Source organism: Lagenorhynchus albirostris, chromosome 4, assembly GCF_949774975.1.
Source record: "Lagenorhynchus albirostris chromosome 4, mLagAlb1.1, whole genome shotgun sequence".
In the NCBI taxonomy this organism is placed as follows: Eukaryota; Metazoa; Chordata; class Mammalia; order Artiodactyla; family Delphinidae; genus Lagenorhynchus; species Lagenorhynchus albirostris.
The window spans coordinates 79286008-79310014 of record NC_083098.1 but is presented as its reverse complement, the minus strand read 5'-3'; the positions used below and the strand labels follow the sequence as shown (position 1 = coordinate 79310014).

At 35.3% G+C, this 24007-nt stretch overlaps 1 protein-coding gene across 3 annotated transcripts in view; it reads right to left on the bottom strand.

The window, feature by feature from the left end:
- Window positions 1-209: 209 nt before the first annotated feature.
- The window catches only part of GABRA2 (gamma-aminobutyric acid type A receptor subunit alpha2), a 119315-nt gene continuing 95517 nt past the window's right edge, over window positions 210-24007 (bottom strand). The window contains exons 8-10 of one of the 3 annotated variants that reach the window (XM_060147296.1): window positions 10421-10623; window positions 4657-4836; window positions 210-506 (exon numbers count right to left, since the gene is read on the bottom strand). In XM_060147296.1, coding sequence (XP_060003279.1) covers window positions 210-506; window positions 4657-4836; window positions 10421-10623 — 680 coding nt within the window. Of the gene's footprint in view, window positions 507-3954; window positions 3958-4656; window positions 4837-10420; window positions 10624-24007 lie in introns of all 3 variants that reach the window. The other 2 variants (XM_060147299.1, XM_060147297.1) reach the window with 2 other exon arrangements.

Here is a 24007-nt window from a genome sequence, read left to right as displayed (position 1 = left end):
GGCAATGGCTTTTTGGGCATGGGGTGCTTTCTGCCTGCAGTACCACAAGTTAGCAAATGCGTGTCTCTATTAGAGGTCTATAAGCTATGTTGCTATATACATACTGTACATGTTGGTTCACAAATTAGCAGTTATTAGTCAGACTGTACATGGCAAAACAAACCAGGTTTAATGTTGCTATACATCCCAAAGACAACCTGTGTCTAGATTCAAGGACTGACCCCTAATACGGGTTCTCTGTTTAAGTATGTAGCCCAGTAAACTAAATTAAATGTACCAAACAAAACTGGGAAAACTATTCTAGACATTCTGTCAATTTTGCTAACACTGTTGAAGGTTTTCTTGGCTTCAGCTGGCTTGTTTTCCGGCTTCTTGTTGGGTTCTGGCGTGGTTGCACTCTTGGAGATGGTGGAGAGAACTGGGTCTTTTGAAAGATTCGGGGCATAATTGGCAACTGCCACTGCATAAGCATTGTTCTGTATCATGACAGAGGCTTTTTCTTTTTTCTATTGAAAAATACAAGAATTAACAGAAGGTGGGTTGAGACTGCTTCTTAATATTTTCCAAACTCCAGTTCAAATTCTGAAGAAAAGTATCTTGATAAGCATCATTATCCATTAGAAAGAAGGAATTTAGGGAAATAAATGTAGTTTATTAAGTCCTAAAACCATGAGGGAGAGGAAACCCCCAGAGTAAATCAATGATATCATTTTCCTGGAGAACCATTTTCTTGTTGTTTACATGGAACACTGACAATCAAAAATACAACTTTAACAAATGACACATTTTTGACTCTTACAAGTCACTCAAATATTTGTTGAATGAATGTGTGAATGAATAAATGAAATGTAGACATAATTTAACGTGAGAAATGATCATCTACAGTGAATGAGCTCAAATTTTGAATTAATAATTTAATTTCTTTAACTTGATAACAGGATTTCTCCCCTTCATGTCAAAATCATACAGTAATGTTTTACTCAGATGGTAGGAAATTGTATCCATATACAGATGTTAGTGTAATAAATACTAAGAACATAGAAGGAAGATGAAATACAAACTTTTGGATTTCTGCCTAGCTCATCCACATGTTTCTCCTTATACTTCCCAGTTCAGTTCTCACCCACTTTAGTCTGGGTCACAGTTTTCTCCTGCCTGGACCAAGCAGCATTCCTTTGTACTCTTCCACTTGGCTTGACCTCATCCAATCATTAGTCAAACTACAACCCCCATGGGGACTTTTTAAAGACATAAATTGGATGGGGTCACCTGTCTGCTTAAATCTCTTAAATACCATCTCATGGAACTTAGAATAAAATCAACACTTCCTGCCATGATGTCTTTTTCTGTTCATTATATACCAGTCTCACTGAAATAACTTGCATTTGGAGGACTTCTTTGTTTGATGCCTTTGGCTATGCTACTTCTGATAGGGCCAGAGTAAAGGGACAAAGTAGGTAATTAAATAGTTAATCCCACTAGGGGACTGTAAGTAAAGAAAAAATTATTGGAGACTCCTGTAAGTTAATGAACACTCTAGAAAGTAGGTTTGCTTAGCCACAAAACCAAGCAGGCTTGCTTAGCAACAAAACCATGAAACAGAAGCACGAGACATGCCCCAAAACAATAAAACGATGGTGGCATGAGACCCACATCCTGCCCAGTGAGCTCAGTAAATTAATGTTTCCTAGGACACGTTCCTATATGCACACTAAAAACAAAAATATAAGGAAAGGTGACATACTAAAATCTGAGATGATTTCACATTTTAAGCATAAGTTACTGCCTTTTCGCTCATTTCCATTGAGGCATGACAGTCCCAGCTTGACCATGTAGGGACAAGAAAACTCCCCTGCCTGACATGGAGGAGGAATTGATGATAGAAGCATGACATCTACTCAAGAATGAGGAAGAAGGGGTTTTTTCCCCCTCCCACTGTTCCTTTGATTATAAAACTGTAGCCTGCTAAGTTCTTGGGGCACAGCACCCTCTGGCCTGCCTGCTTGTAATCCTCACAAGCATCCTATTCTAATATATCACGTCTTATCTATCTCTTTGTCTCTCACTTAATTCTTTCTGCACTGAGACATAAAGAACCGGAGCACGGAGTCCCCTGAAATGCCACCTAGTGTTTTCACTTCCTTATCCTGGAATGGCTTCCCTGCATCCCATTTTCCACATGATCAATACCCTCTCATATTGTGGTCTTGGTTGAAGTGTCATTTCCTCAGAAAGTCATCCTGGCTCCCCATCTATACTCTTTTAGAGCACCCAGTTTACTTCCATCATGTCATTTTTCAAAATGAGTAAATTCTTTCTTTAGTTGTGTGATTATTTGACTGACATCTTCCTTTCCTATTAGAATCTAAGTTCAATGAAGGATGGTGCTATTTCTGTCTTGTTCACCATTATAACCTTAGCATGATTCCTTCCATGAAGTAGGCAGGTAATATGTAACCAAATTAATGAAACCTGAAAATATTTACTCAACATTAAATAATAATATTTAATGAAACCTGGAAAACTATTTAACTGCACTTCTGTATTAATACAAACTCATTGCTAGTTATCTAAATGCAAACAAATTTGAGCCAGCAATGAATTATCCAAAATAGTGAATAGTGTAAATCAACAGATTTATAGGACCAACTGACCTAGAACAGAATTTCAAGTATCAGTATCTCACAATGTCCAAGTAAAATAAGATAACAAAGGGCCTCTGAAAGCCCAGGAGGATCTGTAAACAGGCCCCCGTTTCCTGTCCTTCACTGACACTGGGTTTCTCCCTCACCTCTTTCCCTTGCTGATAAGGCATTCTTCCAGAACTGGCTGGAGCAAAAAAGGAAAAGGGGTAAGGGATTACCATTTGTAGCTTTATGAAAGCTATAAAACAGCTTTTCCCATGTTACACATGGAGGGTAATCCTCAAGCATCTAACTGGTAGCAATGATAACTAACACCCTGTGAGCCCTAGGATGCGTCAGGTTGAGTGTTAAGCCTATGGGTGTCATTGCTGACAAAATTCACTACTGGATAAGAAGTAAGTTCTATGTTGTGACCCCAAGTTACAAAATCAGAAACAGAAGCTAAAGAGGTTTTGTGACATGACCAGGTCTCCTGTCTACTAAGTGGCTAAAAAAGCACACAAACTCAAATGTGTGTGGCTTCCAAACCTCTGCTTTAAACAGCATGCCTCGTGACTACCTCTGAGGAAGCTTGTGAGTATCTTTTTCTCAAGATTTTCCAATTGAAGTTTATATTACTAGGTCAACCTTCTAAAAGGACTTTTTAACCCATAAAGTTCTGACATATAGTGTTTATATTGTTATTATTTCAATTATACCTAAACATCACTTAAACTGATATCGAATTGCAGAGATTGGGCAATGCAGAATTCCTAGCAAAGTTCCTGGCACAGGGCAGGCTCAAAAAATGTTTGCTTCATGATAAATGAATGACATCTACTAGAATGATTACTGTGATAATATATATATATATAATGTATATAAGCATATAATGTATTTTATAGAATACAATAACCATTTATTAGATTAATAGAAATAGATTCTAATAGTGTGTTCTGCAATTCTATTATGTAATTATCCCAAAAGTCCTCAATTTCAACATCTATAGATGTAGGAGACTGAGAAATAATAAAATAAGCTCAACTGAAAAACAATGCTGCGGAATTTCCACGTTTGTGGAAACTGTTTCACTTGTGATTGAGACATATAAGAGGGAAGTGGGAAAATATGACTATACACTAAAACAACAAATGATTTATTTTTATACATTATCTGGGGAAAAAAAGTAAATTATGCTGCTTTAGAATCAGTGGATGCTGTTACTTAAGTGGAATGAAAAGGGAAGATAACCCATACTAATTAAGCTTTCTTTTTTTTTTTTGCGGTACGTGGGCCTCTCACTGTTGTGGCCTCTCCTGTTGCGGAGCACAGGCTCCGGATGCGCAGGCTCAGCGGCCATGGCTCACGGGCCCAGTCGCTCCGCGGCATGTGGGTTCCTCCCGGACTGGGGCACGAACCCGTGTCCCCTGCATTGCCAGGCGGACTCTCAACCACTGCGCCACCAGGGAAGCCCTAAACTTTCTATTTTTTAAATGACGTTTTATAAGAATCAGAATATTCTGAGGTTATTACTTTATTAGAGTGTCCAAATATATAATTAAAATGTTAAGTCTGGAAAATTCCTGATTACAGAAATCAAAACATCTTACATCATCGTGGCAAACCAGTTTTGGCTTTCTTGGAGTACTAGATAAAATGAAGTGTTAGTAAATTGAGCAAATGCTCTAGCTAAAATATAGACACCTAGTAGTGAAGTGACCTAGCATATAAATGAAAATAACAATCACATAGTTTCAGAGTTGGAAAGAATCTCAGAGACTGAATAAGGAAATGGAGCTTAGAATAAGGAAATGGAGCTCTCATAAATACAACACTAAATACAACAGTCTTTGGAGAAAACCCCAGGTTTACAAAGTGGCAAATTTATGCTCTTTCTACATACCATGTTGCTTTTTTACAGTCATTGTGGCTACTAGAAAGCCCATTACTTGTAAAACAACAACATGCTCCCTTGTCAGATGCTATTGTTAACTGTCTGCTAACCATCCTGACTGAGAAAAGTGATACTTACAGAAGATTGTTTGAAGGTTATACAGTCCATCCACTTCTCTAAGTACTCTAAAGTCTTTCCTTGGATTAAACTGGGCCATGAGAAAGCTATATACTTGGACCATATTAGCTTAGCTCCTTGAAGAATTGCCTTCACTGAGTTGTATATTAATGTAATGCCTTCAGCTTTTATTGAAGGGGACTACAAGAAACATCAATATAAAATTCATTACTGCTTTTACTGGGAAAATGTTGACATTACTTGCAATAGCATCCAACTTTCCTTAATATAAAACCCATATGATATTGTTTAAAAAAGAGATTTTTAGTATAGGACAATCGTTCTTTCTGAGGAAATTTATACATCCATTTTTTGGTTTAAGAAAGATAAGTTTCCCCCATGGTTTACTCTCATAGCCAAGATTCAAGATTTGAATCTCAGCATAATCTAGCTATGAACTACAGTTAATGTTCTGGCCCAAATCGTGGACATATTTGCAGTCTATTTTCCTTCATCCTGATTTTCTACTTCTATTTATATCTTATTATAATAATTTAAGTAATGCATTCTTTTGGTAAACTGCCTGAAATGCTTTTGGAACAAGGCATGATGTTTAAAAATGCGTATAAATGAATAAAAACACCTGAAATACAATGTTTTCTATGAATTGCATGGAGTGAATCACAAAACAATGGCACATTTCATGTTAGTTTGGATATTATGGTGCTATGCCTATATTTCAAGTAATTTAATATATAGTGTATTTCCACAGAATATGCTTTTCTTGGCCAGTGTAGAACAACTGACTCAGATTTAGAAATAAAAACAATCTCGAGACAAAAGGTATTTTTAAAAATTTAATTCAAATAAACTATGTGCTAAATGCTATGTCAGGTATTGGCAGAGAAATAATGAATAAGACAAAACTATTATCCTCTTAGATCAGGTAGCCTGCTGTTAGAAACAGATTTGTTTATAATAAAAGTATAATTTAATGAGGTTACATAAAAGAAATTCATGCCAGGTACTGTAGAAGGATAATGGGAGGATGGCAATTAGATACAATTGGATAGATTTGAAGGAATAAGTAGTTCATCAGTTAGAAAAGAAAGGAGAGGGCATTTTAGCAAGAGGGCTGAGCACATCTAATGCCATGGAGATGTGTAGGGGCATGGAATTGGGAGAGGTTTTTAATGGCTAGAGGAAGCATATGAGCATGGACTTTAGATTTGTGTTCAATCTTGGATTCACCACTTATTAGATGTGTGATCCTGAGCAAGTAACTTTACTTGACCAATCTTATATTTCCTCATTTCTAACATGGAGATATTCCCAGGCACATAGTAGTAAGTGCACAATAAATAACACACACACAAAATTTCTTATTATTCATCATGTAAACAAATATATGAGAAGGCTATATATTTGGACCATATTAGCTGAGCTGCTTGAAGAATTGCTTTCAAAAATTCACTAAAGAGCTGAAAAATTAAATGAACAGATTTCTGTTTTAGAAAGATAACTCTGGCACTACTATAGAGGATGGATTAAAGGGAGACATGATTTAGAGATAATGAGGAATAAAGAGCCTCAAAATAATGAGAGATGGCAAGGGCATGGTCTATGACATATAGGTAGGAGAATGGACACCATTCAATGACTGATTAGGTCTTAAGGGTAACTTCCAAGTTGTTGGTTTCTGAGATTAGGTTTTGCCATGAACTAAGGTATATATGAAAAAAAAATGTAGGCATTTAGGAGATTTTTTGTTTGTTGTTTCTTTCACCTTTTAAAAGAGATATGTAAAGACTGAAATGTCATATTCATGTAGAAATACCTAAGGAACAGGTTGGATATATGAGCTTGGAAGTTAAAAGAAAGGTATGGAGTATAGCTGTAGATAATAACTGTGGAAAGTAAGATAAAGGTGTTGGCTGTAGTTGTGATTTGGTTATACTTCATTAATTCATACCATATTTATTGAGCAACTAATATATACTAGGCCCTGTGCGAAGGGACAAGGATAAATGATTTATTAAAATAAACATGGTCATTGTTATCATGATCAGTGAAGGAGGTGGTATATAAGCGTGCAGTTACAAACTGTGGTAAAGAATAAGTAAAAAAGTAAAGAATTAAATGCAAAAGAACACACTTATAAAGTGATCTAATTATAAAGAATAAGTAAAAAAGTAAAGAATTAAATGCAAAAGAACACACTTATAAAGTGATCTAATTATTCAGGGGTGTGGGGAGCAAGTGTTCAGAAATTTCCTGAGCATTGGTATATGTGCTGAAGATGAGTGGGTTTTACCTATTTGGATATAATAAATAATGAACAGTGTTGCTGACATTCCTACAAGTATTGTCAGTAAAATCCTTAAAATGAGCATCACATATGAATAGTAAAAACAAAAACATAAAATAAATGTAAATGACTATCTTTGGGGATAAACAACAGCAGATGCTAAGGAGATTGGATCTACTCTGAACTCAGGCAAAGAATCTCAAAGAACAGAATGAATAGTGGTAGCTGCCAAGATTTGAGGAAGGAAGTTGATATTCTAAGGCCTGTTTTAACGGCCTAACAGAAGAGAAAAAGTTGCTGACTTGGGCCTGAAATGGAATCTTGGAGTATAACAGTATTCAATGGATTCAATGGGGATCCCTTAAGAATGGAAAATTAACTTATCTGAAAATGTAGAGGTCGTTGCTGTCCTTCAGTTATAGGACAATGAATGGAAAGAATTACAGTGAGCTGAGAATTAAACTAGAAGTGAGAACATACACATTATAAGCAATGTTTTCAAAAAGCTTGAATGGAGAAAAAGAGGGTGGAATCTGATAATGGGGGAATGGGTGACATACAATCTGGAGAGAGTTTTGGTTTTGCCTTTATGGTAAATTAAACATATTAAGCATCTTCAGAAACTTAAAGCAAGGAGACAGTTGAAAAGGAGAAGATAGCTTTGAAGAAGTAAGAGAAGAAAATAATAACTGATGCTTCAAGATTGAAAAAGGGACAAGAAGAAAAGAATCAAGAGATGGGGTGGAAGTCTTGAGGAAGTGGAAGAACACTGGGTATAAGAGAAGGTTCCAGAAGAACTTGGGAGGTTGCATAAGTAGATATTTTCTTATATGGAAGGGCATAAATATTTGCCCTTCCATATAAGTTGGATTATTTGATCCACCACTACATTTTTAGAATGATAAAATTTTGTTGACTAATTTCACACCTGAGGCTAAAGGTATAGTGTACACACTTGTGCAAGATCACAGAGCAAGGTAGCCTTTGTCTTCTAATAGAGGGCTCAAATGTGTCTTGAATAGGAAGTGAGTGGATTTATTTGCAAAAACTAACTTTAAAGATCAACAGAGCACAACCTACATGAAAACTGTATGTTAAATACATATCTCTTTCTTTCAAACATATAATATTAATATGAATCTCTGAGTGATTATTCTTATGAGACAAATTAATACTTGCCAGTTAACAAACCTTTAATAACTTTTTATATACTCTTTGGATTGACAGATAATTTAAGTGCATTTACTCATGTTTACTAACTTCAAAAAAGAGGACTTCCTCCAGTCTGGTCAAACTGAAAGGATGCCAATTTGGCTGATGGATAAAAACTTTGTATTTCAGAAAATTATTGTTCTCCACTTAATTAAATCTAAGGATAACTAAAGCAGAGGTAAATTGCACTGAAATTTTTTTTTTAGGCATATGTGCTAGTTTGGGGCACTATACTAGATTTCCTTTTAGTTCTAAGGACCTGGTTACTTCCAAGGTAGGTTTAGGAAATACCTCCCCAGATTCATTTCAATCATGAAAATGGATTGAGTACCCATTGATAAATTCACCACTGTAAAGTTTTAAAAGTCTTTCCATGAAGGCAAAGAAGTCTTCTCATTGGTATTACATTGCCAGATTTAATATCAGAAACTTATTTATTCTTTTATTCAACAAAACTTTCTGAAGTGCCTACTAAGTGACTGGCACTGTGCTTGGCACTCTAGCTGTGGAAAAGTGATTAAGAACAAGCAAGGTACCTGATATAATGTTCCCTTTAACTTATCCACTGAACTTGAACCACTTATTACTGAAATAATACAAATTTGTTAGTTGTTTTCCTGCAAATTAGGTTGGAACATAAATGATTTCAACCTAGATTTAGCTTCACTATGTGTGATCTGCTATGTGGGTGGAGTTAAATCCAGTATTCATCAGTAGTAGGTTATTGCTTTTAGAATGCATTATCAAGAATGTGTTTTTCGCATTTATAGATACTTCTCTTTTCCAAGTTCAGGGGGTGAGAAGGCATATTATTTGATATGCCAAATCACAATATCAATTTGATTGACACCCTCATCGCATTAAAAATAATATATCAGTATATTTCTACACAGGGCATTTACACTACAAACCACTATTTATCTTTTGTGACATATTTACAAAACATTTTATCTTCAAAAAAAGTTAGTATGAAAGTGCATGTGTAACTAATATAAAAAGAAGTAATTGCATAGATAGCAATGGAAAAGCAGTATATTTTATGGGGAATGAAAACATCAATCAACAGTAAAATGCAATGGAAATGGTAAAATAACCTAGAAGTTAAGCATGGAAAATTAATCAGATTCCCTTTAATATTTACTCATTGGCTATTAGTATACAAAACATAGCTTATAAAATGAAATAAACCAGCAGTCTTATGAGAACTTTTACAGTTTACAAAATTAGGGAAAAAGAGCAAGACTTTTAAACTATAACATCAACTGTTGGTACGCTTTAACTGCAATATTGTCATAGAAATTTGAAAAAAAATTTGTATTCAAATAACTGAAAAGGAAAATCAGCAAGTATGTTATTCCAAATTTAATGGAAGGGTATTCAGGTAGATATTTTATTGAAAAGGAGCCCTCCAAGTAGAACTTTTTACTATTATTAAGACTACATTATATCTCATTGTGACATATACAAAACCTCCTCTTAAGACAGATGAATAATAATCTATAGACTAAGAAAGGAAATGGCTATTTATCAATGCACAAAACTCCCACTTCCTTCAGTACTTGAAACCTAAAAATAGACACCTGAAATAATTACCAAAGAAGTTAATCTTCAAAACAAATACTTTTTCTCTTATAGACTTCAGGAGCAACTTAAAATGTCTAGGCATTTCTGCCTAGTTACTTATTCCATACAACATGGGAGAGATTACGATGCTGCCAGTCTTTTACATCCAAGCAACAGAGATGGGGGTAGGTGAAGAGTAACTCAGCCCACTTGATAGGGCCTAAAATTCTATAACTGGGAAAGTTAATGCCCACTTTTCTTTTCCAAATCTTTTTCCTATAAACCAGCGTGGTTAAGAGCATGAATTTAATGGTCAGGCAGATCTGGGTTTAAGTATACTTATTAACTTGTGTGAGCTTGAGCACGTAAATAACCACACTAAGCCATCCATAGCTTCTTCATCAGAAAAAAACGAGAATTAAAAAGAAACCCTAGTTATAAAGTTGTAAAGATTACATGAGAGAACATATCTAAAAAACTTAGCACAGTGCCTGACACACAGAGCTCAAAAGATGCTAGGAAGTGGTTTTAACAGAAGTAATACTACCAGCACTCCTAAAGGATTTCAGGCAAGAGCGTACTTTGAAAGAAATCTTTTATGTTTGAATGTTCTTAATGTCAGTTTTGAGGAACAGTATCTGTTGCAAGCTAAATCTGTTGGAGGATTCTCTTAATCACGGTGAGAAGGAAGTTCTCACTTACCTTGTCATTTACTACACTCTTTCCATCCCAAGCCCATCCTCTTTTGGTGAAGTAATTAACAGTTGCAAATTCAATTAGGGCAGAGAACACAAATGCATAACAAACAGCAATAAACCAGTCCATGGCAGTTGCATAAGCCACTTTGGGGAGAGAATTCCGAGCACTGATGCTTAGAGTTGTCATTGTTAGAACAGTTGTTACTCCTGCAGAAAGATAGGAAGCAAAAACATCAACAAATACCAGCAGGACAGCATTGGAAATACTTTTTTTTTTCTTTCCCAAAGGTACTTTCAGTGCCACCTTTAGCCATTAAAAAAGCAAACAAAAATCTTCAGAAAGAAAACAGTGCAAAGTTAATTATTGTAAATGGTTATTATACTTTTTGAAGTGATGACTCTGAAATGCTTTCATTTTCCATTTTTGTTTGTATGAATCTCCTTTTTCTCTTAAATACCGTTGAGGTTAGAAAGCCTGGTGAAACTGAAATAGAATTTCCTATGAGGAAAGAAGGACTTGAAATTGACCAATTGTCCATTAACATTAATTAAAAAAAAATCTTTCACAAAGCCTCACATTAATTTGTTCATCATTTATTTGAATCATTCTAAGCAGACGACCAATCATCCACACTAGTAGTCACAATAGAACTGTGATTAAGAAGTTCTTCATTCTAAGTATAGCTACCTAAGGATGAAATTAATTCTGGATTGCCTAGCATTGTGAGGACATAATTTCTTTCATAATGCAGCTTAGAATCTTCAGAAAATAAAACAAGCAACTAAATCCCAAACCTTATAAAATTTAAATCACTAAAAAGGTATATTATATACCTTTGTTGGTTTAATAAATAATTTCGTTCCTTGCATCATAAAGCTTTTCTGCCTATAGTCTGGGAAGTCACAGTGGTTAAGTAAAAAGAAAGCAATAACTCAGAAGCCAGTCACAGTATCAGCAGGTCAAAATGTCTACAATTACCTGTTTTATCAGAGATTCAAGAGAGGATTAATTATGTACATAGGGGATACATTAAATTAAAAGACAATTGAAATGTTAAAGAAATGTTCATTCATATACTGAAATTTTTTATATTTTATTTTTTACTTTCCCTTAGGATAAATAAAACAGCCTTTTTTCTCACTTACCATAGAGTTAGAAGTTCAAAATAGCAATAATTCTATTTAATCATGAGTGAATTCATCTGGGAATATGATGGTAGTAGTAGGGATAAAAAGTAGAAAAATAAATTTATCTCACCTGCTGCTGAGTCAATATTAAAAAACACATTTACAGAAATACATTGTGTTTGCATGCATCAAACTGTGAAAGGTTTTAGATGGTGTCTTCTTTCGAGAATTTGGTAGAGGAGAATAATTAAATAGAACACATGCCAGATACACCTACACATACCCACAAACACAACCATATCCACCTGTACACACGCATACACACACACACATATATATACATGGCAATGCAAATGATGAATCAATATATGAAACTATATTTAACTTCACCAGCAGTCAAGGAAAAAAAAAGCAATAATGAGATACCTTTTCAAAACAATATTATCAGCAAAATGTTAGCAAAACTTTAAAAGATTGATACTATCCTGGCATTGAAGAGGATGTGGGGCAATTGACATTCTCTTTAATAGGGATTACAAATATCTAAGAGACTGTTGCCTAATCTGAGGTCATAAAGATTTAGGCCTATATTTTCTTTTGAGTCCTACAGTTTTAGTTCTTACATTTAGGTCTTTGGTCCTTTTTGAGGTGATTTTTGTGTATGGTAGATGTCCAAATTCATTCTTTCTCATGTGGATAGCCAGTGGACCCAGCAACATTTGCTGAAAAGACTTTTCTTTCCCCATTAAATGATCTTAGCACTGTTGATGAAATCAATTGATCATAGATATATGTGTTTACTCTGGACTTTCAATTCTATTCCATTAATCTACATGTCTGTCCTTATGCAAATTTCACAGTTTTGATAACTTACAGCTTTAGAGTAAGTGCTGAAATTGGGAAGCAGGAGTTCTCCAAATTTCTTATTCTTTTTAAAGATTGCTTTAGCTTTTCAGGGTTTTACACTTTCCTATGATTTTATGGCCAGTTGCTCATTTTTTCAAAAATGGTCACTGGAGTTTTGATAGGTAGTGCATTGAATCCCTTGTTTGGGGAAGTATTACCATCTTAACTACACTAAGTCTTCCAATTCCCAAACATGGGGTACGTATCTATCCATTTTAATCACATATACATATATCATCTCCATTTATTTAGAACTTTAATTTCTTTCGGCAACATTTTTTTTTTTTGCGGTACGCGGGCCTCTCACTGCGTGGCCTCTCCCGTTGTGGAGCACAGGCTCCGGACGCGCAGGCTCAGCGGCCATGGCTCACGGGCCCAGCCGCTCCGCGGCATGTGGGATCCTCCCAGACCGGGGCACGAATCCGTGTCCCCTGCATCGGCAGGCGGACTCTCAACCACTGCGCCACCAGGGAAGCCCTCGCAACATTTTATAGTTCTCAGTATACAAGTTTTTCATCTTTAAACTTAAATTTATTTATAGGCATTTTATTCATTTGGCTGTTACATAACTAAAAATAGCTTCTTCTTAATTTCCTTTTCAGATTGTTCATTGCTACTATATACAAACAAAACTGATTTTTTTAATGTTGAGCTTGTACCCCGAAACTTTGCTGAATGTATTAGCTCTAATAGTTTTTATGTGGCTTTATAAAAGTTTTCTATGTATAAACATGTGATCATGTGATCTGCAAATAGAGTTTTACTTCTTCCTTTCCAAATTGGACACCTTTTATTTGTTTTTCTTGCCTAACTGCCCTAACTAAAGCCTGAAGTATGATGTTGAATAGAATTAGTGAAAGCAGACATCCTTGTCTTGTTCCTCATGTTAGAGCAAAGACTTTTAATCTTTCACCTCTAAGTGTGATGTTAGCTTTTCTTTGATCCTCTTTGTTGGGTTAAAAAGTCCTTTTCTAGTGCCAGTTTGTAGACTGTTTTTATCATGAAATGTGTTTCATTTTGTTTTTCAGAATCTACTGAGATGATTTTGTGTTTTTTCATATTTCATAAATATGTTTGTTATTACATTGATTGCTTTTTGTATGTTGAACCAACCTTACATTCCTGAGGTAAACTCTACTTGGTCACAGTGTGCAATCCTTTTTATATGTGGCTGGTTTCAGTTTGTTAGTTTCTTGTTGAGGACATTAACATCTATATTCATAAGGGATGTTGATCTGCAGGGTTTTTTATTTCCCTTGTGATTTCTTTGTCTGGTTTTGGTATCTTGGCAAAATGACTCTATAGAATGAGTCAAGAAGTTCCCTCATCTATTTTTTCAAAGAGTTTGAGAAAGAATGGTGTTAGTTCTTTCAATATTTGGTAGAATTAACCAGGAAAGCCATCGACCTTAGGCTTTTATAGATTTTTTTGATTACCCACTTCATGGCTTTGCTTGTTATAGATTTATTCAGACTCTTCAGTCAGCTTTGGTAACTTTCTGATTTGAGGAATTCGTCCAGGTTATATAATTTTTTGGCATACAGTTGTTCACAGGTTCCCTTATAATTCTTTTTATTTCTACAAGGTCAGTTGTAATGTGCCCTCTTATTTTCTGATTTTAAAATTATGAGTCTTCTCTCTTTTTTATCTTGATCAGTCTAGCTAAAGTAAAGACTTGACAATTTTGTTGACATTTTCAAAAACCAACTTATGGTTCTATGTTGATTTTCTCTATTGTTATTTCCTTTCTCTATTCCATTTATCTCTGTTCTAATTTTTATTAATTCCCTCCTTCTTACTTTGGGTTGCATATGCACTTTTTTTTTTTTTAAGTTTTTAAGGTGGAAAGTCAGAATATTAATTTGAGATGTAAAAAAAAATAATGTATATGTTTACAACCATAAAATTCTCTTTGAGAAATGCCTTTGTTGTATCCCACAAGTTACAGTATGTTGTATTTTTATTTCCATCCATTCTAAAGTATTTTCTACCATCTCTTGTGATTTCTTCTTTGACCCAATGGTTATTTAGAAGTTTCTTATTTAATTTCTACATATTTGTAAATTTTCAAATTTTTATCTATTATTGATTTCTAATTTCACTCCATTGTGGTCAGAGAACATGCATTGTATGATTTCAATCTTTAAATTTATTGAGAATTGTTTGTGGACTAATGCATTGTCTTCCTGAAGAATGTTCCATGTACACTTAAGAAGAATGTACATTCTGCTTTTTTTGGGTGGAGTATTCTATAGATGTCTGCTAGATATGGCTGGCTTATACTGACATTCGAGTCTTCTATCTTCTAGTTCTAGCCACTATTGAAAGTGGGGCATTGAACTCTTCAACTATCATTTTTGGACTGTTAATTTCTCCCTTCAATTTTGTCGTTATAGTCATGTATTTTTAGGCTTTTTTGTTGGGTGCATATACATTTATAATTGTTATAACTTCTTGATTGACTCTTTTATCATTATTTTATATTCTTATTTGCCTCTGGGAAAGTTTATTGTTTCAAAATCCATTTTGTCTGTTGTCAGTGTGGACAGTCAAGCTCTTTTTTTGGTTATATACTATTTCCATCCTTTTATTTTACCCTTATTTGTATCTTTGAATTTAAAGTTAGTCTCTTGTAGACAGCATATAGTAGGATCATGTTTTATTTTTTGTTTTTTATCCATTCAGCCAATTTCTGCATTTTAACTGGTGGATTTAATCTATTCACAGATAGCATAATTTCTGGTAAGAGAAAAGTTACTTCTGCCATTTTCTATTTATTTTCTATAGGTATTTTATATTTTTATTTCTTAGTTCCTTCATTACTTCCTTATCTTGTGTTAGATATTTTTTAATGTACCATTTTAATTCCCTTGCTATTTCTTTTACTATATGTGTTTGAGTTACTCTCTTAGTGTTTGCCCTTGGGGATTAAAATGTCTAATTTGAATTAATACCAGCTAAATATCAAGAGTATACTAAAAATTGCTCCTTTATAGCTCCATGCCCCTCTTTATGCTGTTATTATCACAAATTACATTTTTACATTGTGTGCCCATCAATATAGATGTACAATTCTTGCTTTGTGCAGTTGTCTTTCAAATCAGAAATAAGGACTTACAAACAAAAAAATACATATTTATACTGTTTTTTATATTCACCTGTTATTATTTCTTTCTTTCTGTGGATTTGAGTTACTATCCTTTCATTTCAGCCTTAATGGTTTTCTTTAGCATTTCTTGTGTGACAGTTCTGCCATTGACAAAACTCACTCATTTTTTGTTTATCTGGGAATATCTTAATTTTTGAAGTGTAGTTTTGATGGATATAGAGTTCTTGTTTGAGAAACTTTTTCTTTTGACACTTTGAATATGATATCTTACTGTCTCCCAGCCTCCATGCTTTCTGATGATTTGTTAGCTGTTAATCATATTAAGAGTTCTCTTTACATGAGGCATCACTTTTCTCTAAGTGGTTTCAAGATTCTCTTTTTTTCCAGTTTGATTCTGATGTATCTATTCATGGGTCTCTTTAAATTTATTCTATTGCTCGTTTACTGAGCTTCTTGAATGTGTTGATTTGTGTTTTTCATTAAATTTGAAAGTCTTTAGTCACTATTTCTTCAAATATTTTTAAAACCTTTATCTCTCTCCTTTCCTTCTGTGACTACCATTATACATATACTGACATGCTTGATATTATGCCTCAGGTGTCTTGGGCACTGATTATTTTTCCTCATTTTTTTCCTTTCTGTTCCTCATACTTAAGAATCTTAATTGACCTATCTCTGATTCCTTCTTCTGACTGCTTAAATCTAATGTTAAGTTCTTCTAGTAAATTTTTCTTTTCAGTTATGGTACTTTTGAATTACAGAATTTCTACCTGTTTACTTTTTATAATTTCTATCTATTGATTTGATATTCTCTGGTGAGACATCATTATTATACTCTTCTTTCATTCTTTAGACATGGTTTCCTTTAGCTCTTCTATTTTAACTAATGTAGCTTATTTAAAGTCTTTGTCTACTTAGCCCAACACCTGGGCTTCCTTAGGTACAGTTTCTAATGAATCTTTTTTTTTGGTAAATGGGCTATACTTTTTTTTTTTAATTTGCAGAACTTATATTTTTGTTATAAACTGGACTTCTTTTGTTTTTGTTTTTGTTTTTGTTTGCAGTACGCGGGCCTCTCACTGTTGTGGCCTCTCCCGTTGCGGAGCACAGGCTCCGGACGCGTAGGCTCAGCGGCCATGGCTCATGGGCCCAGCCACTCCGCGGCATGTGGGATCTTCCCGGACCGGGGCACGAACCCGTGTCCCCTGCATCGGCAGGCGACTCTCAACCACTGAGCCACCAGGGAAGCCCATAAACTGGACTTTGAATACTGTAATGTGGCAATTCTGGAAATCATATTCTTGCCCTCTCCAGGGTCTTTTGTCAATTGCTGCTTGTTGTATTTATTGTCTCTGTTTGTTTAGTGACTTTTCTTAACTAATTCTGTAAAGTCTGTATTCTTTTCATTTGGGATCACTTAAGTCTCTGTTTTCTTAGCTTAGTAGTCATCTAATGATTGCATAGATTTTTGCTGAAACACTTGAAACCAAAAAAACTCTCAGTCTTTGTCAGGTGATTCTGTGTGCAGGTTGGGATATGTCTTCATCATTCAACCAGGCAGTTTACAACTCTGCCTTCGCATCCACTTCCTGCTTGTATAGAGGCTCAAGGTCAACAAGAGGGGAGAGCTTTGGGCTTCCTCAGTCTTTTTTTGTGTATTCACATAGCTCTATGTATGCATGTGGCCTTCTAGATTCCAGGAAATATGTCAGTGCTTTTCAAATCACTTATGTACAATTCATTCACCAGCTTTTCCTCTCAAACCTTTTGGTCAGCCCATTGTTTGCCCCAGATGTTATCCACTGCCTCAGGCAGAAGCAGCTAAAATATTTGCCTGGAAATGCTTTCAGTATGCATCCTTCAGGTGGTAGCTTTGGCACTGGGGGAATTCTGAGTCAAATGAAATAAAAACAAGCTTTTTAGAAGATCTTCCAGGGAGGCATAATACAGATGAAGTAATGACAATTCTTTTTGGATGAGCTCCATTTTCCTCCTTCTGCTACCAGGAATTCAGGTTTTATTTTCAAGACTACCACTTAGGTAGGGAGTGGGTATGGGACTAGTGTAAGTTACAACACCATAAAGATTACTATTCTTTACCAAGATTCTACCATTTTTCTTGAATACATGTACTCAGGGTTGCAAGCTGTTGGCTAGTTTCCAAAGTTCTGAAAAAGCTGATTTTAACAGTTTTACCAGTTTCTTATTGCTTTTATGAAGATGTGGGATTTTAGTATTTCTTATTCCACAGTTTTTGGTGATGTCACTTCTAACATTTTGAGGGTCTACCCTGAGACCTAGGAGTTATCTTTCTAGATAAGCCAGGGCAGTATAAAATACTGGATAACAGTATAGATATTTCCTCAGAAGGCCTTATCATCAGATGGCTTGGGTTTGAATTCTGGCTCCATTACTTGCTGCCTGTGTGATTTTGAGCAAGTTTCTCAACTATTCTCATTATGTTCAACTTCAAAATAGAATTTTAGACTATCTCTACTTCAGAAGAATGTTGTGAAGGTTAAGTATGCATTTACCACAAAGCCTGGAACATTGTAGGAATTTATTAAATGTTACTTATTTTACTTCTCTTTTTTGTTGTTATTACTATTACGTCTATCAGAAATCTACTTTACTTAAATGATAGCAGAAAAATATTTAAAGGTAAATGATACACAAGGCCCTTTACATGAATACTGCTTATAAAAGTAAGCAAGTGGCAAAAGTGGCATAGTCAGTGTTTGGTAAATAGTTTAATAAATTGTTGAATACCTACATTAGTAATACCAATACAATATTGAAAAGAATAAAGTTGGGCTATACATTGATGGCAAAAAATCTACAATACATTTTGCTTAAAAATGTTTCATGATTCAAGATTCATGAAAATATACACAAATGGATTTGTGCATCAATATAGATATACTGCATGAACTTAGTAAAAAAAAATCAGAAAAGACACTCATCTTAAGTTACCACTTTGGTAACTTTAGGGGAGAAGATAGCACATGGTTTGGAATGATGAAACAGAACTGGACTTGTGACTGATTTTTCATTCTTTTACTTTTTTTGGTATTTTATCAGGTAAATATAAAAGGACAAAATCTCTAAGGTTACAATCTAAGACAATAATATTAGTTACTTTGGGGAATTAACATTGAAGGAAAGTCATTCTTAAAAATTTTTCCTGGAGTGAACCTGCTTTGCTTCTGTGATAAGAAAAAATACAAAATTTTTGATTTAAACAAGAGATACTTAATGACTTTTAATCTTTTCTAATTCAAGTGTGAATTCCTGGGAACAACTGATATATACATTAGTGTTGACTAACTTAAAGAAAATCTACAAAAAATGCATGTTCAAATTATGGCCAACTATAAATTTAACTATGATTCTAAGTCTATACTGCTAGCTTAAAATTAGATTTGAGTCTAGTCATTCAAGCCAATAAAATGTTATAGCAATTTCAATATGAATCTACTATGAGGCTCTTTTTCACCATATTCAAATCTTCCCTATATCTAAATTTTATTTTCTTTCGTCTGATTGTGGAAACTTGACATTAAAATTGTTAACATGGACTATAAGCTCCTTCCTCCTTCCCTCCCTTCCTTCCCTTTTTTCCTTTTACTGGAGGGGTAAGATTCTCATTTGTCAGCTTTTCTGCCTGCTAGTTGAGTCTAGCCTGGTCCCATTACACTGTAGATAGAAGAGCTAAGAATTAAAGAGCTGCACTTAGCTAGAAACCTCACAAACCTTCCACAAGCCCATCTCCCAACAATGGGCATTCTTCTATACCTAGTAGGGCCTCCATAAATGAATGTTCCCACAACATTACTTTAACAGACTTGTGTCTTCCCTTATCACCTCTGTGTGACCACCAAATCCCAGTGCTTCTTTGGGAAGCCTAAGTTGCTTTTTCAGTAAAATAAAAGGTAGGTATTTTAAAGTGCTTTCAGCCCTAAAATTCTATGCATATATGTGAAAACTATGTGACCATTTCCCATACACAGACAATATCTAATGTATAGCTATTTTATATTCTGATTTTATTCTGTGTAATATTTATTTCAAGGTGTAGGTGCCAAAAACCTCAACTCATAGTAGCTGAGAAAATGGTGTCAAAGTAAAGAAATGCTAAGTATTGAGTGAAAATATACACTGAAAGGAGAAAATCAAATCAGGGGAAATGATTTCAGCACAGAGACTGAGACTGTGGGCTCCAAGGCCAGATGCCTGAATTCTAATTTTGTGACCTTAGGGAAATTTCCTAGCCTCTTCGTTCCACAATTTCCTCATTTGTAAAGTGGGGATTAGGTATAGTGTTTTCCCATCCTGTTGTTATAGCAACCAAATGAGTTACTGCATGTAAAGCAATGCCTCTGTTATAAAAAAGACACCTCAGTGTGTGTAAGAAAAAAAACATCACTCTGAAAGCAAAGTCAGGACATATTTAAATCAGAAAAAATAAAATACTCCTTGAGACCTTTATCCCCATCAAATGCTTGTTTGTGGTTAGGGTGTGGGAAGTTAGGAAGTTAGGAAGAAGTGTCAGAAACCAAACAGGCACAAAAACTGCAATAGAACAGAAATGTAAGATTGTTTGATACCACCTGCTGGCTACTGCTAGAAATGGCAGAAACAACAGACATCCTGGAAACAAAATGGTGGATTCCCCACCCCACCCCTGCCTGCCCCTTCAGCCCAATGGACAAAGCAATAATCACCCCATCCCCCCAAAAATGATAATAATAACATTTACAAATACAGTATAAGTGCAGTATGAAAGGTTGTAATTTTAGTTTATTTCTAAGGTTGAAATTTTAACGCATAACTGTACTACATCTGAATAACAAAAAAGTTGAAACTTCTATGTGTTAGAGACAGAAATTAGAACTTGGATAGCATATCATTGCCCTAAAACCTAATTATCTCAAATTCCACTAATTTAAAATTTGTGAACTATTGATTATAATCTAGAAGAACATGATCGAAAGGTTAATTATAATGTAGACAACACTGTGAGGGATTACAAAGTTTTCTTTATGATTACCTGAATACATCATGGATTTAATAAATCAAAACTCATATCCCTTTCCCCAAACCCTTTGTATCTTGATGTCCCTTTCTCAATGAAAGGCCTCTGCGATCAGAATGAAGTCATTTTCATATTCTGTCAGTTTGGGCAACACATGGTTTCCTCTCCCTAGAATCTTTTCCTCGTCATACATCCTTCTTTTTTACCTAGTTAAATCCTATTTCTTCTCTTAAATTATTGAGTACCTACTTACTGCAGGTACTTTTTGTAGGCACTGGGAACATACCAATGAACAAAATAGCAGAGATTCCTGCACCTAAAGAATGCACATTGGACGAATGCTGCAGTACACACAGCTCAACTTGTTCTTTCTGCAGGATTTCATCCATAAAGGAAAAAAAATAGGCAACTATGACCTGGTCTTATGCATACCTCCATAGGTCGTGTCCTTTTTAAATTTTCTGTTGGTTTACATGACTGTATATCCCCAATAAACTATATGGATTACAGTTTGTTTGTCTTCTTCTCCCCAAAATGTAAAAGTGTGCATAACAGAGGGTAGGAGATCATTAAGTAGTTTTTAAATTAAATAGTTTTAAAATAAATAGTGCATAGCAGAGTGCAGGAGGTCGTTAAATAATTTTTTAATTGAAACTATTCCCCCAATGATCTGTAATTGATAAGCCTTTATTTATTAGGATAATGGCAAGAAATCTCTCCCTTCTTTTATAAAGCAAGTAGGCACTGAGTTCCCGTTCTGTGCTGGGCTCTGTGGAGCTGTGAATGGAATGCGAGCCAAACCAAATCAGCTCTCTACGAGACATTTTATCAAAAGAGCACAAAGTAACATAATATCACAAGTGGGCAGGGTCTATGATTAACTGTAACGGGGTGACCGACCTAGACGGGAATTTGGGTTAGACTTCCCCAAGGAAATGAAGGGATAAGTTAAAATGGCCACCAGACAACGGAAGATAATACTAGACTGAGGAAAGAATATGCACAGGACCCAGCCCAGAGACATGGGGAAACACGGCATTGCGAGGCATGGAGAGAATCCTGCAAGGTGGGAAGGCAGAAGAGAAGGGTTTCGTGAAGAAGAGGAGAGAGGGGGAGGCAAGAGCCAGACTATCCAGGGCCTGTTTGATGGTGTTCAGGTGATATAAATTCTTTTCAAGAGCAATGGGAAAGCTTTGCAGAGTCCATTTTGAACTGGTTAGTGACATGGTCAGTATTTCTTTTTTAAAAGATTACTCTGGCTATTGTTCCTCTATAGTTAAGGTGGTTGCTATTTTCTTTATTTTTCTCCAGCATTTTCTGTTTGCCTTCTGTTTACTGTAGTTTGAATACGATATGACTAGGTATGTTTATTGTTTGTTTTGATTTGTTTTGTATTTATCCTTCTTGGTGTTCTCTGAGCTTTTGGACCTATGGTTTGGTCATTAATATTTGGCAAGTTTCAGCCTGTTAATGTCAAATATTTCTTCTGTTCTTACTGTCTTCTTCTTCTGATATTCCAGTTATGACTATGTTATACCTGTTAAAATGGTAGCACAGTTCCTGAATGCTTTGTTGTTTTGTTTTTGTTTATTCAATTTTCTTTTCCTGTTTGAATTTCAATCTGTGAGGTTTCTAATGATCTACAGACAAGCTCAGCCTTATTGAATTGATTGATGAGCCCAGTAAAGGCATTTTTGTTATTGTGGTTTTTTTAAAATTTCTATCATTCCTTTTGATTCTTAGAGTTTCCATCTCTCTAATTATATAACTGATTTCTTCTTGGATGTTGTTTCCTTTTTCCATTAGAGACATTAACATATCAATCACAGTTATTTTAAATTCCTTGCCTAATAATTCCAGCATCCCTGGCATGTCTGAGTCTGGCTCTGTTGTTTGCTTTTTCTTTTCCACCTGTGTTTTGTTTTTTATTTTTCCTTTTGGCATGCCTTCAAAAATTTTCCCCAAGTTTTATTAAGATATAATTGGCATGCATCACTGATAAATTTTTGTTGAAAGCTGATCATGTTGATTTGGGTAACAGGAACGGAGATAAATAGACCTTAAGGGTAGGATCTATGTTAACTTGGCTAGAGGTTGGCTGTGTTTAATGTTTGCTGTCATTATAGGTGCCGCAGGATTCAAGGGTTTTTTGTGTTCTTGCTTTGGCTTCCCCTTTTGACTTTGGACTTCCCTAGCTACTCCTCCTCCCAGGGAGTCTGTGTCTTCAGCTCTTTCTGCTGTAAGCTGCTGCTCTTCTACGGGCGTCACCTTGGCGTGGCGGTAAGGTGTACGAGAGAGAGACTGGTCTACAATCTTCGAGTAGATCTCAGGCTTTTAGGCAGCCCGCGTCTCAGACTGTAGCTTCGCGAGTGTTTCTCCACTTGTACAGCTTTCTTCCCCATTCTGCTTACTCCTTGCAGTGGCTGTAGCATGCCCAATCTATTTCCTTGATGCTCTGATCTCTGTTGATAGTATTTCATTTCCTCAAACCTCCTTAGGTGAGAGAGTAAGACTGGCCTTCTGTCAGCTGGGATGAGGCTCTGGCCAAGTCCCTTCCCCTGGACACGGGCTTTGGCTATGGAGAAGGCTCTGGGTATATTTCAAAAAGCTTCTTCTCCCTTACCCTTTCCTCTGCCATTGTCAAGAATGGATATTTCTCAGATCTTTCCCTTGAGAATCTAGTGGGGTTCCGGGGAGGTAAAGCCCACGAATATGTGGGAATCCCCCATAAGATTGTGGTCTTAGGAGTTTCTTACTTTCACATGAGTACACGCTCAGTTTCTAACAATTCATGACAATGACCATTCAAGTGCCTCTACCAGATGCTTAAGCAGCATCTCTTTTAGGTAAAAAGAAAATCTTAGCTGTGTCTCTCAGTGTGTCTGCCTCTTCACAATTTGGGATGGCAGTTTGCCTGTCACCTTGATTCTTGTACGAATGCAATAAAAGCCCTTAATTTTCACTTGTTTAGCTTTTTCATATTGTAAGGATGGGAGTGACAGCTTGCAAGCTCTTCACATGTCAGTGCTGAAACCTGAAGCTCAGCACCTTGATTTTAATACATGATTTTTTATAACTTCCCATGTTATTAGTCATACGTATATTTTTTCTCTTCTGGGTTTCTGGTTGTGTCTGGGTGGTTGAGTTTGACAGTTAATCAGAAAAGCTAGGTAATATTTAGCAAGGTAATGAATCAATATAATATAGACAACCTTCTGGAAGTAAAGAATGAACTGATATCAGCAGATGACTGATAGTCAATAAGGCAAATTCATAAATCTCTGCATTTGGCCAGCACAATTAAATTTGAAACAGATGCTCTAACAGTTCCCTGTGTTCCTGCTAACTGCATCTTAAAAGAAGAAATTTGAAGACATATAAAAATGAATTAAAATGAATTATAAGGTCAGAGT